General features: G+C 49.9%; 1 protein-coding gene across 4 annotated transcripts in view; it reads left to right on the forward strand.

Annotated features, from left to right (window-relative positions):
* Positions 1-6,173: 6,173 nt before the first annotated feature.
* CD226 (CD226 molecule) overlaps positions 6,174-18,737 on the forward strand; it is a 78,404-nt gene continuing 65,840 nt past the window's right edge. The window contains exons 1-3 of one of the 4 annotated variants that reach the window (XM_066247326.1): positions 6,174-6,305; positions 17,596-17,769; positions 18,076-18,414. In XM_066247326.1, the coding sequence (XP_066103423.1) occupies positions 6,233-6,305; positions 17,596-17,769; positions 18,076-18,414 (586 nt within the window). In that variant the 5' untranslated portion in view covers positions 6,174-6,232. Of the gene's footprint in view, positions 6,306-6,866; positions 6,976-12,366; positions 12,703-17,595; positions 17,770-18,075; positions 18,415-18,737 lie in introns of those variants that run through there. The other 3 variants (XM_066247328.1, XM_066247329.1, XM_066247327.1) reach the window with 3 other exon arrangements.

Below are 18,737 nucleotides of genomic sequence, written 5' to 3' on the forward strand. Positions count from 1 at the left end.
AAGGGAGAGGCCTGTCTCCCCTTGCTTACTGCTGATAAGAGCACAGGTCAGGTTAATACAGTTACTAAATTCAAAAGGGAATGACTGCTGATCTGTTTCTATTCTCTAAGCAGAGAATTGTAGGTAGGTCCCCAGTGCTCAGAAAACAGTCACTGATTTCCTTCCTTCTGCTTGATTTATTAGGTAAGACGTTTCATGTATTTGGAATCAGTGTGTGTGTGTCCTGCAGTGCCTTCAAATTCTTCTCACATTTCATGATGGCTAAAGTGTTATCCTTTAGTCTCCAGATCTTCTTCTCTAGCGTACCTTGTTGGCACTCTGTTCTATAGAAGAGAACGAGTAGCATTTATCGCTCAAGATAGAATGGTGTCCAACGTGAAAACATCGGTGACAAGGGGCTTTGGTTTCACTTGTACTTCCACTCAGCTCTGAGCTGGTTCTCGTTTCTGAGAATCTGAGCCCACCGTAAGGTCTGTCTTTGAACTCTCACGGACCTTTTACAAATGTGTGGTTTAGGGTTTGGTTTGGGGTTATTTTTGGTTTAGTTTTACCATCACCATTTTTCAGCTCTGTGTACTTCCCCCAGATATCTTGTCATTGCCCCTCACTTCAGTTATTGCTACTCTTTGGGGAACCCCAGGTCTCCTTGGAAATGACTGCCCCCTTTCCCCTGTTCCTTCCCACTATCTGAGCCCCGGCTTGATTCCTCATGTTCTCTTAGGGCCTTGGACCCTCTCTCCCAGAGCAGTCTGGCTCCCTCCACATCGCCAGGCACTGCAGAATCTTCCAGACATTAATATTTTCTTGAGCATGTGCAAGAAAATATTACCTGCTGTTTGCTCAAGTCGGTGCAGTCACCACCCCAGTGATTGGCAGATGGTTACAACTGGATGTGTAGAGGATCACTAATGAAATTTGGAGAATTTTGGGGGGGTCTTCTCATACCTAGATTTTTATGGAGATTTATGTGAATTAAGAAGTAATGAAGAGATAAATGATTGGCTTTGAAAAGGAATAAGAAAAAATAGCCTGACCAGGTGGTGGTGCAGTGGATAGAATGTCGGACTGGGATGCAGAGGACCCAGGTTTGAAACCCCGAGGTTGCCATTTTCAGTGCGGGCTCATCTGGTTTGAGCAAGACTCACTAGCTTGAGCCCAAAGTCTCTGGCCTGAGCAAGGGGTCACTGGCTCTGCTGGAGCCCCCGTCAAGGCACATATGAGAAAGTAATCAATGAACAACTACGATGTTGCAACAAAGAACTGATGCTTCTCATCTCTCTCCCTTCCTGTCGGTTCCTCTCTCTGTCTCTCTCTGTCCCTGTCACACACACATACACAAAAAGAATAAAAAATAAACGACAAGAAGCTTATGTTTAACTACTCTTGTGAAATGTTTTCCAGTCTTCAATGGACAACAGTGTTGCCCTCACTTCAGCTGCCCTCGTTGAAATCACAGGTCACCAAGCGCGCTTCGTATAGGCTAGCGCCGACAGCACGCTCAGTGACGGCTCCTCTTCACCTGCCGCCCCCACTTCCTCTCCGGGGGCCTCCCCAGCCCCACACGGTGGCTGCCGGAGTGGCACAGGCCTCCCTGCTGCAGTGTGAGCAGATACAGAATGTTGCCCATGTGCTACGAGCTCTCCATGTTAAAGGCAGCGCCATGTTCTGGAGCTGTGGAAGCGTGGGGCGAGCTCTCGCCTCCCACCTGAGGATACAGGAGGAAGGGAATTCGTGTCATATCTAAGGGCAGGTGTGTTGAAGCAGTAAGGCCCGGCCTCCCGGCCCAGGTCCTCCTCCAGGGGTCCGCCCAGCAGAGCCGCGTGGGTGAAAGATTCATCTAGACTCACGTTCGGGGCCACTTCAGGTCCCTGTACGGACAGATTGTGCCGAATTGTGTGAGTCCATGATGACACGTCGTCCTCAACAGGGCTCACACCCTTCCGGCACCAGCGGCGACCCCCGGCCGGGATGTTTGCAGGGAGGTCAGAGCATGGGGTTTCATGGTGTGGATACCACGGCCTAGAGAAAGTCCCATGTTTGAGAAGAGCTGAGGTGGCACTTGGCAAAAAAAAAAAAAAAAAAAAAAAAAGCTGTTTAAGAAAGGAATAATCAGCATTTACTTAGTCATAATGATGTCACCAATAATGGCCAACCTTAAAATACCACAATTAGCGATCTGGGAGGGTGGGAGGTGGCCGTGACGTGGATGTGTGCAAAAGACACCTGTATCCGCTGAGTCTTGCGAACCAAGTTCCATTCCCACGGGTGTCAGGTGAGGGCCCCCCACTGCTGGAGAGAGGTGCTAGCATTTCCGACAGTCACGCCGTCACAGGTGTGCCTGGCCTGGGTTTGCACAAATCTTCCCTTCACCTCACCTGTGCAGGTGACACGTTAACGGAGCACAAAGGGCCTGCCCTCTGCCGCGTGCGTGCGGTGGCAGGTAAACCAAGAAGTAACAGATCAGGCATGTTGCTTAGGAATACGGGCATCAGGAGAAACAGAGATTTGAGAAGGGCGGTTCTGGGGACCAGCGAAGGGCAGTGGGGATGGGCAGGGGGGGTGTCCAGAAAGCCGCACCGTATGTGCTGTTCCGAGAAGAGGCTCTGGAGACGAGTTTCCTTCGCTACCATCACCGACAGAATCTTACCCGTGCTTGGTCTTGCAGGCTGGGCCGGGAGGTGTTGACCCCGCATTCAGGGCCACAAGCCCAGCCAGTCGGACAACCAAGCTGGGCATTTTGACACTTGCTGCAGGAAGGGAGCCCACTCACCAAGGTGGAGGGCAGGACATTGCGGTGGAGACAATGTAGCCAGCTGTAGAATTTAACTTGTGTTATGAGATGGAGGGTGCCTAGGAATGGGGGTCCACTCTGGATCGGGTGCTGTTGTCATGCAGGGAGGAAGGGATGGAGAGAGGCTGACCCTCTCCAAAGGGGCCGCGCCCTGCGTGGCCGGGGTCGTGGGGCTCGGTGGCTTGGCGGCTTGCCGGGGACTCTCCGTCTGTGCCCAAACTGGAGAGCGGGCGCCTCATTTCCCTGTCCCGGGAGCCGTCAGCACCTCTCAAGGAGCCCTGTCTCTTTACTAGAGGACCAGGTCTAGAAACTAGTGGCGTAGCACGTGTCTGTGGGGTCATCCCTGCTTCCGGACCCCTGAGGGCGGACAGAGCTAGGGAACATGAGTGAAACCCACGAGTTCGCGCCGATGATGTCACTGTTCACCCGGAACAGCAAGTTCCTCTTCTCGCTTCTCCTTCCGTAGCTGTGTCTCTTCCCCACAGGGAGAGAGTCCTGGTTCCTTACAGGGCTGCCAGGAGTCCCTGCTCCCCCCACAGTGAGTGTGGACTCACTTCCCTGTCCTGCAGCTTGCCCTGGGTAGTTTCAGAATCATAGGCTGAGGGCACGGCCAACAAGCCGGTCCTGCTTCACCCCTGAGGAAAGGTCAAGGTCGTTGTCCTTCTGCTGTTTAGAATATAGCCCTAGTACTCAAGTTTTCAGGGACCTGAGCTCCTAATTGGCTGGAGTTAATTCAATCTTTTTTTTTTCGTGAGTGGCTATGTATTTGATGTATACTTAGGTTAATTTCATCTTCACCCTTAGTTTTTTCCTTGTGAACACGTAGAACACATACAACTCAGGAGTCAAAATCACATGAGGAAGTAGGTGGGTTCAGAGAAGTGTCATTCCTGTCTGTATACCCACCCACTCCCCACCAAACACACATGCAGATATCGTCACTGGTTTAGGATTTATGTCTCCTGTATTGCTTTTGCAAACATAAGCAAATATATATACAGTATTTATACATTTTTTCCCTTAAGTCACCCCTTTCTTGCAGAAAGGTCAGCATGCTATCCCCACTCCTCTGTACTTCTTTTCATTTAAAATACGTCCCCGAAGTCACTCTGCGTTCAGAGGGGTCCTCTCACTCTTTAGTATTCCATCCCATGGGTGTGCATACATTATTCAGCCAGCTTCTTTTTCGGCTGGTCATTTTTTCTTTTAAGAAAATTACATTGAATGGGGTGACATTGATCAATAAGCACATAGGTTTCAGGTGAACATCTCTAGAGCATTTGAACTGTTGATAGTATTGTGTGCCCCTCACCCAAAGTCGAGTCATTTTCCGTCACCATATATTTGCCCCCTTTACTCCCCTCCTCCTGGTAACCACTTCACTTTTATCTGTGTCCACTCCCATGGGGGAGTATTAGGCTGCTCCCAAAGGTTTGCTATTATAAATAAAGCCACCATTATTTAGAACCTGTTCCTTTGTTGGTCTGTGCTCTTAGACATCTGTATTCAGAGCCAACTCCTAGGAGCAGAGTTGCTGGGTTCAAAGGGTAAATGTATAAGTAGTTTCCTCAGCTCCTTCCAAGTTCCTTGTCTGGGGCATTGGCTCACGCCCGCCCTGCCCAGGAGTGTGTGGGTGACCCTTGGGGATGTAGCTTTATGAGGTGTCTCCTACACCCATCCATGTCACTTCCCCCTCCTGCCCGCCCAGTATATGTGAGTCGTGATTGTTTTTAAAGGTGACCACTACTGGTGACATCTTTATGACTGTGTAAGTGCAAATCACTCCTCTCGAACAGGTTTTATTTTGCAAAGTGATACCCCAACATTCCTCAAACACGGAACATTCTCTGGGCTGTGGTGTCCATGCCATGAAGCCCCACGCTCTTGAACCCCCTGCTGAACCTGTCAGAGCCTTTAATGTGCTGCATTGAGTGATTTCTGCTTTTCGAAAAAGGGAATAAAGCATCTAGTTTCCCAGCCCAGTTTATCCACAGAACCCCCACTTCCCGAAACACTGGTGGCGGTTGGAAGGTGCACCTCAGGAAATACTACCACAGGAAATAATTCCTCCAGCGAAAATCTCCGGCCTAGGGTGTGTCATGGAGGAAACCCGGCTCCCCCGGCTGGGCAGCGAGGTGTTGAGGTGAAGACTGTGGGCTCTACAGCCAATTATCTGGGTTCACATCTTAGTCTCACTACCTGAAAGGTGTGGGGGACACAGGGCAAGTTACTTAACCCCTCAGTTTCCTCAAGTGTAATGTGGGATTGGGAGCCATCCCTATTGCCTAAGATTTTAAAGAAGTTTACAAATAAAACATGTCAAGCCTTGGCAAAGTGTCAGACATACTGTAGCCCTCCGATAGTCTCTTCCTGCGATGCTGATAGATGTAGGATTGACTGAGAGGATCAGAAAAGCACCTGTCCGTATCCTTACTGGGAAAGTCATCATTAGGGAAGTGGACCCCAGGGCCACTTGCATCAGCAGCAGGTCCCTCTGCGGGCCCACATTGGGTGCTTTGAGGACCGGGACAGGGAGTGTGCAGGTGGAGGGGCTGCTTTTAAGAAGAGCTTCTTGGGGCCCTGGTCAGTGGTAGAGCATCGGCCCAGTGTGTGGGTGTCCCAGATTTGATTCCCGGTCAGGACACACAGGAGAAGAGACTACCTGCTTCTTCACCCTCCCCCACCCCCTTCTCTTTCTGTTTTGGCCTCCCACAGCCATGGCTCGATTGGTTCGAGTACATCGGCCCCGGGCGCTGAGGATGGCCCCCCATGAAGCCTCTGCCTCAGGCACTAAAAATAGCTCAGTTGCAAGCATGGCCCCAGGTGGGCAGAGCATGAGCCCCAGATGGGGGTCACTGGGTGGATCCTGGTTGGGGCACATGAGGGAATCTATCTATCTCCCCTCTTCTCACTTGGAGAAGAAGGGGGGGGGGGAGAATGGCTTCTTTGACTTTTCAGTATTTAGTGACTGAATACAAGGGGTTAAAAATGATTACTCAGAGATGACATCAAGGCTGAGCCTCAGCATGAGGGAGGTGGATTTTGTAGCCTTCGTGAATGCAGTGTGTCTGGGATTGTAATGTTTGAGCCGGCTGATGGCAGCATTCTAGTTAAGAGATAACAGATATTTTTCATTTCTGGTTTTTACGCGTGCAGGAAGATAAAGTTTCAGTCTGTTGCTGCCAAGTCTGAAATCTGATCCATGTTGGGACAGGAATGTGTGTTTACACAGTCGTACTACAAGGAAAATTGTGCCCAGGACGCAACTTTGCACTCGAGGCTGTCTCAGCTCAGTATTCGGGGCGTCGTGGCGCTGGAGAGGCCCCTTGGAGAGAGGATTAGGAGAGGGAACGGCGCTCTGGTGCTCGGAGCGGAGAGAAACATTACGAGAAGGGGGAATCAAAAAGGCCACAGGAGACATCAACAAGCATAACTTAAGGAATGGGAAAAGAGGAAAATGTGCCTGCCGCAGCAGAGATGGAAGCAAATAGGAAACTTCGTAAAATGACTTCAGGTGAGCCAAGCGTGTGAGTTTTAACACACCCTGCATGCATGATCGCAGCCGTGACTTTGAGTTAGGATCTAACCTGCTTTTGTTCTCATGTTTTCCCTCATTTTCTTGAAAGGTCCCGGCTGAGTCCTGGCAAGGCTGGGGTGCACATGTGGCCGGGGGAGCCCAGGGTGGGGTCTGCCTCCCTGGGTGCCCACCCGGGTTCTGTGGGGTCTGTGCTGCCACCCGAGTACCGGGGACTGGAGGTCCCTCAGCTAGTCCCAGATGGGTCAGGATTTGAACTGAAGTCTCTTAAAGTCCACATCCTTTTGCTTATCTTGGGGGCGGGAGGAGTTCTTTCTTCTCCCTAAATAATCATCATGCAAGGGAAGCCATCAAAGTCATGTGGAATACCGAGGAGAAGGGAAGAGCTGTCAGCGGATGGCTGGGGGAACGAGATAGAGACAAGACCGGAAAGTCCTTGTCCCTCCCTGCAGCCTGCCTGTCACCTGTTTCCTGGGGTCGTTGAGAAAAAATTCCTGGAGAGGAACTCAACTGCTTCTCTGGGCTTGATATGCTGGGTCAGGAGTCCTGAAGATGTTTCTGCAGGTATCTGTGTCCCTGGAACCTTGAAGGAAGGCTAGAGACAGAGGAGGAAGAAGAGGGCGGGGCAAGGCATGCCTGCTGCAGCCAGGTGAGACGCGGGTCCCCAGCGGGCGCTTCCCAGGGGCCTCGTTCTCGTTCCTGTCTTACTTTTATGGGCGTTGAGAGCAGTGCTGCACGCAGCGTGTTACAGTTGTCTCCCATGTCTCCATACAGACCTGCAGAACCATCCGAGGCATTGACCACCATGCATTTAACTGTCCTCTACAGACGGGAATAACGACTGGTCCCAATTTCTAGTAATAAAAATAATCCTGTAATAACCACACATTTTTAAAGACACAGCATTGCTAAGTTTGCTACATTTATTCTTCCTTAGGATAAGGGTCTGAGGCTGGCTAGGTCAGAGGACATAACACATCCAATGTTTCATATGCAGCGCTTGGCTCTCCTGCTGTGATCTAATGTTTCACGTTCGTTGCTGTTTTTCTGTTAGGATGTCTGTGCGTTATTTTGTCATGGATGCTTAAATGATTTACGCATAGAAAATGTTATACCTCTGTCTCAAAACTTTCATAGGTTCCTCTCCCAATTCTCCTGCTTTTTTATTTTTATTCTTTTGCTTTGTTAGTGTATGAAGTTTGTCATGTCAGAGCTTGTTGTTTTTATGTAGAAAAAATGATCATGTTTTCCCTGGCTTTGGTATTTACTATATATACATGTAGATATGTAGTATGTATTTTAATATATATTATTTTAAATATATTATCTTAATAGACGTACCTTCGTATGTCTCCATGTGTGTATCATCTGTATACACGTGTGCGCACGTCTGACTTCATGGGTGAGCCGAGCTTCTGTCTAGGTCTGGTTGCTCCTCTCACTGACCCCTCTCAGTGAGAGGGAGGGCCGATGCCGTCTCAGTCACTCACGATTCCATTTGGTCACTCATGCCGCCGGAGCACGGGCCATGTTTCAGGGGCTGTGCATCTGTGAAGGAGCCTGTCGCTATTGCGTGTTCCCAGTGATCAGAAACAGGCTCCTGCCGGGGAGGAGACATTGGTGCCATGAGGCGCGGTGGGGGATGCTGTCTTAGACCTCGGCCCTGGGGGTTGGCCAGGGTCAGCGCGTCAGCTGCCCTCTCTTCTCTTGGACTCCGGGGCCACTGAGGGGTGGACTCGGGAATGTTCCTTTCTTATCTAGATGTCGACATACCTCTGCCCCGGACCCTCTGTCATTCTGGGAGCCTGACTGGGAACTGTGAGGCCTTACAGAATAGAGCCCTCCACCACTGTGGCTTGACCATCTGTGTCAGCATCTGCTGGGGTGAGAGACCTCCCTCCACTTATCTCCTCGTTGGAAATGCTCTTTGCTGTTAATGCATTTACACTGAGCTCTTGCCACCTTGGAGCGGTGCGATCCTGAGAGCATTCACACACACACTGTGCCAAGCACTGAGGGCAATGTCCGTGGCTGGCGCCCAGGGCCTCTACTGTGCCCTGCAAGGGGTCATCCACAGGAGCCCTGAGAGAGGACAGCCATTCACAGCCCAGCCTGCTCGTGACCGTCAAGGGTCCTAAAATCCCAGGTAGATGAAAGATATATTTGATGTGTCTTGCCATATTTGGGTCTTGCCATCGAGGAACACAGCACGGTGCCATCTACTCAAGACACCGACTTTACTCTGACAGAATTTACAGACAGTGCAGAACTCCTACAGCTTCTTGAGGCACATTCCTGTATATTCACACATACATATGTATGTGCATATATCTACATATAGCTGTACCTTTTTGCTGCTTTTTAAATATGACAGAACAAAGCTAGTGAGTCCTATAAAATTATTTTGCTGGATACCTTATTCATTCTTTTATTAGTTTGGTTTTTTTAATTTGATTTGTTTATGTTCTCTAAATTGATCATCTACAAATAACAGTACATTCAAAATAATTCTTCAACATTTACAATTCCTATTTTTTTGTTTGTTTGTTTGTTTTTGGACCTGTGATAGCATCAGTTAGACCTCCCAGAGCAATGTTAAATATTTGCAGTAATAGTGGTCATCCTTGTCTCACTCAGACATTTAACTGAAATTCTTCCAGGGTCCTTTACCATCACATTTGCCATTAGCTTCTAATCACTTTTCTTTAGTATGCTTATTGAATTCCGAAGTTGCTGTGTGTTTGTTGACTAGAAAAGAATCTTCAGAAGGATCAAGTGCCTTCGGGGCATATTGGGGCATATGCTCTCTCACGTGGATCGTAACCGCCGTGGGCCGGCCGAGGGCCCCGGACATCCGCTGTGCTGTGTCTCTGGCTCTCCGCGTGCAGTCGTTGCTTCCTCATGGTGCCCGTGAACTCATTCTCCTATCCCCTGTGTCTCTCACATGTGACCAGTCCTCCTAGAGGCCAGACTGGGCTCGGCTTCAGTTCCTGTGGTGAGAGCTCTTCCCAGGTGGCCCTGTCCCCGGCCTTAGTCACCCGCAGCCTGGCTGCACCATCACAGTGGCCAGGGGGGTTGTCGGGCGCGAGCATTGTCAGTTAGCAGTACCTTCAATCATAGAGTCCCCCAGTAACCTTTCACGTACTGGCCTTCACCTCTAGAACAAGGGTCACAGCCTGTAATTTCAAAAGGAGTTCTAAAATAATGATTTAAAAAAATATCTGTTATTGTTTATTTACTTAATTGCTGAATATTTTTTTAATCTATAAAGAGAAACTTAGGTCACCCTGAAATGCCACTTGTCTGGGAAAGGCAGGCCCAATGCTTGTCAGAATACTGGGTCAGAGAGCTGATGGCCTCAGAAGGAAAGAGGCCCCGGGGGTCTCTGTAGCCAGGGGGCAGCCAGGAGGACGCCGCCTCCAGTGTTGTGAGGCTGAGCACTGTGTCCCCGTTTCTGTCAACAAATGGGAATGTTAAAAAGTGTTTTTGCTTTTAAACTGCTGCAAAGGCTCTTCGTTAGGGCCTTAGGGTCACTCACAGAAATAGGGGGGCCTGTCCATCTCTGGGAGAGGCAGTACTCTTCCTTCTGCGCCACCAACTTTTCTGTCTGCCCTCCGGCTCCTGGTTGGACCGTTCAGTAAGCTGTAAAGCACTTTGGTCTTGAGAGGTTTTTATTGTTTGTTTGGGATTCATTACTGATTATGTGATTTTTCTTTTTTTTCTTTTAAAATATTTTCCCTGTGTGCTGAATAATACTATGTAGCTTCCTATTGGGGCGAACAATGTAGCATTCTGGGGACCAAGACATTTTGGGATGCCCCTGTGGGAATGAATCAAAGCTAATTAAGTTTGTTGCAATTAGCAAGACTGCAAGATTTCAAGAGTCCCCACCCCCAAGAAGAAGCTAAAGCCGGGATGGTCCCTACAGAGAAACAACAAAACGATTGTTTTTTCCTTCCTTCATAATAGGAAAGCAACGACTTTCTTACGAGGCATGATAACGAGGATGATGATGGTGAGTGTGTGTACACACGTGTGTATGTGCATATGTATGTGTGCACGCGCGTGTGTATACAAGTGTGTATGTGCATGTATATGTGTGTCTATGCATGTGTGCGTGTGTGTACACGAGTGTGTATGTGTGTGCACGTGTGTACACGAGTGTGTATACACATATGTACACACATGTGTGTGCGCGTATGTTTGCGTGTGGACACTGAATTAGGAAGTGATTTTTAGAGTAATCTAGGAGGAATGTTTATCGAAATCTGAATTTTCTGAGAGAGTGGGCAAGACAGAACCCCACAGGCGTAAGCAGCGTCTGCCGTGGCGGTGGCTTTGACTCTCGTGATGTGTCGTGTGGGTGGAGGGTAGCTGTTTCGGCCAAGGGCTGCGGTCAGGTCAGGGCCCACTGAGTCTTTCTGAGAAACAGTTGACCCCAAACAGAAAAGTGTGTCTTTGAGTTTGTCCTGCAAAATCAACGTGCATTTGGAGATCAAGATTTCTGTCTGTCTTATTTGTTGGAGAAATAGAGAGATAAGACAAAAGGAAACACACACACACACACACACACACACACACACACGCATGCGTGCACACAGACGTTGGAAATCAGGTGGCCCCCAGACTGTGATTAGTGTCTTTGGCACCGGGCAACACTTCACAGAGAACAGACGCTGGTTTACCTGCCTCCAGCAAACACTACCCCCACCTCGTACCAGGCACGGAGTGAGCTCTGGGGGCAGAACAGCGGAGTGCCCTCCATCTTTGCTCTAAACGGGTTTATGGGGCCATGATAAATGCAGCAAAGAATAGGACATTACAAAGGAAGGGATGCCTGCTCCGATGAGGATCTGTCTGGGTCTTGGGGACTCACAGGAGGAATGCCTGCCCCAGTCTCTAGGGCTGAGGAAGAGTGTCCTCTAAGGCAGTGGTCCCCAACCTTATTTGGGCCACAGACTGGTTTAATGTCAGAAAATTTTTTCACGGACCGGCCTTTAGGGTGGGATGCATAAATGTATCACGTGACCAAGACAAGCATCAAGAGTGAGTCTGAGACATATGTAACAGAGGGAATCTGGTCATTTTTTAAAAAATAAAACATCGTTCAGACTTAAATATAAATAAAACAGAAATAATGTAAGTTATTTATTCTTTCTCTGCGAACCGGTACCAAATGGCCCACGGACCAGTACTGGTCTGCGGCCTGGGGGTTGGGGACCACTGCTCTAAGGGACATCTGAGCTGCAACCTGCCGATGGGAGAGGGATAGAAGTCACGGAACCCCACGTGCAAAGGCCCTGCGCTCTGGACTGTGTTCCCTGGACTGAAAACTAGCAGGAGGTTCTGGAGTGGCTCGCAGGCGTGGACAAACCTCTAAGACACAGGACTGGAAAAGACGGCAGCTGCCCATCCTGCCCGGCCCTGTACGTCAGCACGAAGTCTGAGGTACCGAGGATGCCGGACACTGGGAGGAGTGACCTGATCAGGCAGGTGTCTTAGGACGCTGCCTCTGCCCTGCAGTGCGTTCTCAGAAACCATTTGTGCAAAGAAAGAACAGTTCATTTTCCCCTCCCCGTCCTCTCAGACAGATGAGTGTGTCCTACCAAAGAGGCCAGCCTGCTGGGCCCCCAGGAAGTGTCTTCTCCTCTGTCCCACATGGTCCTCCCGTCCCAGGATTTCCACTCACTGCACAGACTCAGCCTCAGCCACAGTCCTTCCTGGTGGTAACCGACAGGGAACCTCTCTGAGCCAGCAAATCCAGAGGATGACCAAAACCGACGCTGCTGTTCCGTCCCCGGGACAGCAAGTTCTTAGGAAACGCCGGCCTGGGCACTTTTTGTGTTGGACCGCAGGAGAGTAAAAACAGAACCGTCAAGTCCTGGGCACGCAGGATCGCAGCCCGCTGAGATACGGGCAGAGATGACAGAGCTTCCTGTACTCAGAGGCTTCTGAACGCCGGGTGCTTTGATTGGCAGGAGGACAAATGGGGAAGAAAAGGCAACGCCACCAGCTTCAGTCTTTTTGTGGTGTGGTTTCAGTTTAGAGAAGTCCATCCTCTCTAAGGGCAGATTCCACAGGAGAAAGGGAATCGGGTCTGAGCGGCGAGCCAGCGGAGCCACTGACCCGGTAAAGGTGCTTCCAGAAGCAGATCCGCGTCGTGGCTGGCTGGAACCCTTCAGACAGCTGCCTGCAAGGGCTCAAGGGCGTGGGACACGTCCCGTCCTGGGGTGACAGCCCCTAAGTGATGAGATGCAGGGAGCAGCCCGTGACGGAGAGCAGCTTGGGCCAAGAGGCCACCCTATAAGGGAAGCCCGTCACTGAGACATGCCTCAGGAAAGAAGAGTTTAGAGCGACAAAACTCTCCCATCTCAAGGTTAGTCACCTTCTGGGGGAGGGGGGGGAAGATTGATTGTGGCCAAGTTCATGCTTTTAAAATGAAGACGAGTTGGGGGCAGTGAATGGAATGGTGTAAGTAGACACAGTGGGAAACAGCTTTGGGGGAGAAGCTGTCATTAGCGAATGGTTGTACTCTATAAACCTGCAAGTCGAAGGATGGGTGCAGTTAGGAAAAGGATGCCATAGGAGCACTTCTTGTTAGTCTCCTGAGGAGTTGTGTTGATGGTAGGTCTGAGAGTGTAGTTCTGGAGAATAAGACAAGGGAGCTAATGGCACCATGTCTGGACCATCAGGGTTGACCTCCCTTCCCTGCAGAAAGACAGAGCAGGGACAGAGTTCTATTCACTACCAGAATACTGCTCCGTGCAGAGGATGGCGAACATTTTCCGTAACGGGTCAGTGAGTGAATATTTTCAGTTTTGTAGGCCATGTGGTCTCTGTCACAACTACACGTTACAGCATAAACACCGCCATGAACAAGACGCAAACAAGTGGGTCTCGCTGAGCCCCAGCTAAACCATTTACAAAGGAGGCTGGCTTTGGCCTAGGGCCATAGTTTGCAGAACCGTGTCCTGGAAGATTCCCCCGAACCCAAATTGAAGTCTGGCTTTGCATGGAAGGGCGTTCTTACTGGTCCCGCAGAGGGACTGGCCAAGGTTCTAGGGTAATCATGGTCAGGAAACCACACGGCCCTCATTGGAAAGATTCTGTTGTGGAGACGCTTGGAGGCGGGGGACAAACACCTAGACTAAATCCTCCCAGTGGAAGTCTTGTGGGAGGTGTGCATGTCTTCACAGCTAGGACATGACACCCACGACCTTCCCAGCCCCAGCCATTAGTCCTCCAAGGTCGGCATGCTGTCTGCCTCTGGGCATCTCAGCGGCAGTGTAAAGAAGTGAGGAATGGAAACAGCAGGAATGGGTTCCTCATCACACTGGCCTGGTCCTGCGCTTCAGCAAAGGCTGGGGAAGGTGGGCTCGGGTTACCAAGTAGGGACTAGAATCGTTCCGATGTTCAGACAAGGCAGGGACAGCAGGGGAAGCAGACATATCACAGAAAGCAGAAACAGTGACGTGGAGGGACAGACCTGTGTCTGTGTGGGCAGTCTAAGTACAAGGAAGACTGTCACCAGCCCAGGTCCCTTAGGAGCTAGAGGTTGTCACCAACCTGGGTCCCCTGGGAGCCTGCCGTCCGAGGCGAGCGTGTGAGTGGATTCACACTGACGTGGTTCACTGAGGTGTGTTCAACAGAGGAGAGCTCTGGTAATGTTTTGATTAATGACTTCCTGGAGGATGAAGCTCTTTTTTTTTATACAGACAGCTCTATTAGAAGAAGAAACCTCAAGCCAACATCCCTCCATAAATCATGCAAGAAACAGCTGCCGACAAAACAGAAACAGCCCAGGCGCGCTCTCTGTCTTTGGTTGGATGCTGATAAATAGGGCTCGTCCTTAGCAAAGCGGGAACAGCTGACCTTTCTCTCAGCCACAGGTGTTCCCACCCCCCGCAGCTGGGCCTGTGACCTGCCTTGATTGTAGTTGCTTCCGAAGCCCAGGGCACGGGTACCGTCTTCACCTCTTAGCTCAGTTGGCTTCCGATGGCTTGGGAATGAAGGGGTGCTGCAAGTTATTATCAATTAATGTCCCCCCTTTTCAGTAATTCACCCACAGCCCTGATTCCCTCCTCCCAGGAGGGAGAGGGTCAGTGAGAAGCGGTGTCGGTGCCACTGAGGAGCGTGGGTGACGCCATGGCCCCTCCCCTTTCCTCCAGGGCCACCCCGTGTGCCGCAGGCATCTGCTCCGTCCCTCCCTCCTCCCTGCCTGCACTCCCACCACGTTTCACCTGCCTTTCCTGTCTCTTCCTGGGGACACACCCCCAAGGAAGCGCTTAGTGCCTGTGTGCACCATGAGTAGCAGCAGCTCGGGCTATGGTCCTCCTTACTTCTTTCCTAGCTGCTACCAGAAAGCGGTGACTGAGCGTCCCTCTTTCCTTTCTCAGGGCCCCTTTGCAATTCTGTATGAATTCGAGGGCCAGCATTTCCACTTCTGCAAAAAAGAAAAAAAGAAAGTAAGAGAGAGAGAGAAGGGAGGGAGAGAGGGCCGTTGGCATTTTGATGAGGATTGCCTTGAAGCTGTCTGTTGCTTTTTCTCTTGCAGTTTAGATGCCTCTTATTTCTTCTTTCCCTCACCTAATTTCTCTGGCCCAAACGCCCAGTGCAGTGTGAACAGTGGCGGTGCAGGTGGGCCTTCTGGTCTTGTTCTGGATCTCAGGATCTCAGGGGGACGCGTTCACCATGCAAACATGGTGGGCTGTGGGTTTTCCATAGAGGCCATTCCCCGGAGGCAATTTAAGTTCCCCGTGCGTCAGCATTCTCACCGCCCATTTTCTCCCTTGTTTTCTGACAGATCCATTTCTTGACCTTCGCTCACATCTCTGGAAGGACTCAGTTTGGCCCTCAGTCCCAGCTTCAGACAGGCGGCCTCCGTAGCGAGCCGTGGCTCCTGCGAGGCCCCCTAACCGGTGTGGAGGAAACAGATGTCTCCTTGGGCTCCCCTCTGTGTTGTCTCTGTTGGGCTTGTTCTTCTTTCCCATTCCTCCTCCTAGAAGTTTTTGTTACAAAACGCCCTCTGTGGAACAGCCAGCAGGTGTGGGCTCTGTTTTCCCGACTGGACCTGGACTGGGACCCATGGGGTTAAGGACACCCATCATTGTTCTAGAACAAACCACCTGCCCGTCTTGCTCTGATCATGGTGACGGTGTCCTCGGTCTGATGTCCCTTTGTGCTTCTTTGCAATCCAGTCTTCATGCTGCAGCCAGAGAGGGTGCACCAGACTTGTTTGTGACATGGAACGTAAATGGTTTTCTTTCCTTTGACTGTCCCATTCAGTCCACCCCTGCCCCCACACAGGTCCGAGTTGTCAGTGTGGTGGCTTGGATTTGTCGTCATCTACCTGGGGTGTGGGAGAAGGAGGGGTTCCAGAGTCGGGGTTCTGTTAGGAGTGAGGGAAGGGACGCAGCTGAGCCTCAGTTGTCTCTCTAAGAACTGAAATCAGATCGTGTCACCCCAAAGCCTCCCACAGTGGAAACACCTTCTACTCACTCTCACAATCACGTCAGAAAGCTTGTCAGGGCAAACATGATCTCTCTGCACCTATCTGTGCAGTCGATCTCCTGTCATTTTCTGTCCCCATCTCGCCTCAATGGCTGCAGCTACCACCACTTTGAGAAAGTTCCTGCGGAGCTCTGCATATGCCGTAGACACACGTCTCAGGAGCCGTTCCTGGTGCCGAGCGACAGGTGTCACGGGACGCCTTGGTCCCTGATGGCCGAGTCTGAAGTCCTCTATGCATATCATTCAAGACACTTTCAATCCAACTCGATGTTATTTTTGTCACTTCCCCACCACTAGACTGGACACCATTTCCTGATCGTGTCCCACATTGTCACACCATCAGCTCTCGCTCCCACTTTCCTATTGGGGAAGTCTCACTCAGGTTGGATAAACAAGGCACCTTGCCCAAAGTTCCCTCTTTGGGATGCTGTAAACCTCAATCAGATCACTTGTAGAAAAACTCTCAAGTCTTATTGTAATACACTGCTTCTTTTATGTGCCTGCCCCAATGCATTATGCATGATTTGAGGGCGGGGACCACGGCTGTCTCATGCTGGTGGTTCCAGTGTCTAAGCAGGGTAGTTGGCACAACACAATAAAGTTTTCAGCAAATCATGTTCTTGAATCACATACAAAGCAGAAACAGTGGCTATGTCATGTGATGACCACAAAGGTGTCATAAGCACACATGATGTCATCAACGTGGAAGTTTCTGGAACATAACAGAATGCTATGTGAACTTAAGCCAGCACCGTGTCTTATTGCAGGTACATGGTATACTTCTGTTCCGATTATCATTACGTTGTTGGTTTCATGCTTGATCTCATGTTTCTTGAAAGAGTCGCCACATTAGATGCTCATGTTAAATAGTGAACATCTACTGATACCTGTCGGAGTGAATCACATAGGAGGTGCTGTGCTGACATTGGCCAACATTGTCTTGCATGGTGCCTGTCCCCCTTATTCCCAGTTTTTACCCACCTTTTATTTTGACCCTCTCAACCAGGGCCAAGTGCATTTGTACCATCCTTTTTGTTATGGAGGCAATCCTGTATTTTTATGCTGACGTAGGAATGTCTCTAAGACGATCCTAAGAAAGTGAACTGTTATTTTATAAGAGGTGGAAGGGAGCCACGAAGAACCTAAGACATCAGTCGCATTTGGACGTTGTACCATAGTTACAGAGGATGTAATGGTCGGGGACACTGGATCGAAGGGGCACGGAATGTATTATCTTGGTCAATTCCTATGACGCTTTGTCACCCAAAGCCAATGCCTGAGGTCAGCACAGGAAGGCCCTGCCCAGCAAGGCTGCCAGATCCCCAGCCACAGGCTCCACCCCTGCCCTCAAGTCCTCAGTAGAGACTTCTGGGTTCTGGGCTTCTCCATCAAAAGGGAAACACCGCCCACCCCTCCCTGTCCTCACGTTCCTGCTGCGTGTATCGTGCAATCACCACCTCTCACTCACTAGGCTTCTGATCTCTTTGTTTCCTTTGCTATCTCCTCCTGCTAGAGTGTAAGTTCCATGGTGGCAAGAATTATTATTTTTTGGTAACTTAATTTATGGTCATGTCCTCGTTGCCTGGAGCTCGGCACCGAGAGCGCACTGCGTGAATGAATGAATGAATGAATGAATCTTTGTAGAAAACGAAAGCTTGAAAGTAAAGCCATTTCCCCGAGAGAGAAGCAGGGCACGTCTGCCCGTCCTTGTGCGAGAGTGAACCTGACTTTGAAGCTAAGACCTTTTTCCTGTGTTCAGGCTTCAGAGAAAGAAGACGCCACAGATACTATCTAGAGGAAGGAAGCAGTGCATCGTGCTGGGCCCTCGGCAGCATTCTTATAAAAATTGTCTTTTTCATAGACTGGCCTCCCCTGCGCTTTCCAGAAATGGACTGTTTTCTTTTCCTCTTGGCCGTTCTTCACGTGTACAAAGGTAAAGATGATGTCTTCATTTAAAAAAAACCCAACTTGCTCTTTTTTTCAGTTTTCTAGTGTGACACGTTCAGAAAGGACAATGTTCTTTAGTTGGCTGAGATAATTTTTCACTCATTCAGAAAAGTTGCAAGTGCCTCTTTCCCGCAGTGGAAGCCCTTTTAGACAAAGGAAGGACCTGTTAGCCTCCATCATGGTCTCTATTTTCAATCTTGCGGGGTCTTAAAAAGCTGAGCGTGGGGCTTAAGGTATCCGTTTGATGTGTCAATCATGAAGTCTCATTGAACTAATGTGATGTATATTTCAGCTCTAGGCACACAGATGTTTTGGGACACAACTGTGAAACTGGCCAAGACGATGACTCTCGAATGCATGTATCCATCCTTGGGCAACTTAACCCAGATGGAGTGGTTCAAGATCGGCCCAGTGGAGAAAGAGACCATGGCCATTTTCAACCCGGATCATGGTGGGGTTGTCAGGAAGCCCTATGAGGATAGGGTTCACTTGCTAAATTCCACCCTGGTCCTCAACGATGTGGTGTTGGCCTTCTACAATGCCTCGGAGGCTGACATTGGCTTCTATTCCTGCCTTCTTGATATTTTTCCACACGGATCTTGGGAAAAGGTGATCCAGGTGGTTCCACCAGGTAAGTGCCAATTTTATTTGCTTTTTTACCCACTGGCAACATGAGATTCTATGGAACCCAAGTGGGAGCTCTGCAATGCTTTTTTACATTTTATCATCTCTTTTCCAACTTTGTTCCTTGGTTCCATGAATATTGTTTTAAAAGAATGAATCTCTTGAGTTAATTTTGTTTTTCTTAATGCGCTATCAGTTTCGAGGAGGAGAGGCATGTCACAGGGGTGAATGTGGTGGGAGAAAGCGCAGGTCTTACACTGCCCTCAGGATGAGCTGCCCCTGCATGAGAGGGAGGCAGCCGGCGTTTGGCCTCAGGAACAAAGACCTCTG

Source organism: Saccopteryx bilineata, chromosome 11, assembly GCF_036850765.1.
Source record: "Saccopteryx bilineata isolate mSacBil1 chromosome 11, mSacBil1_pri_phased_curated, whole genome shotgun sequence".
Classification (NCBI taxonomy): Eukaryota; Metazoa; Chordata; class Mammalia; order Chiroptera; family Emballonuridae; genus Saccopteryx; species Saccopteryx bilineata.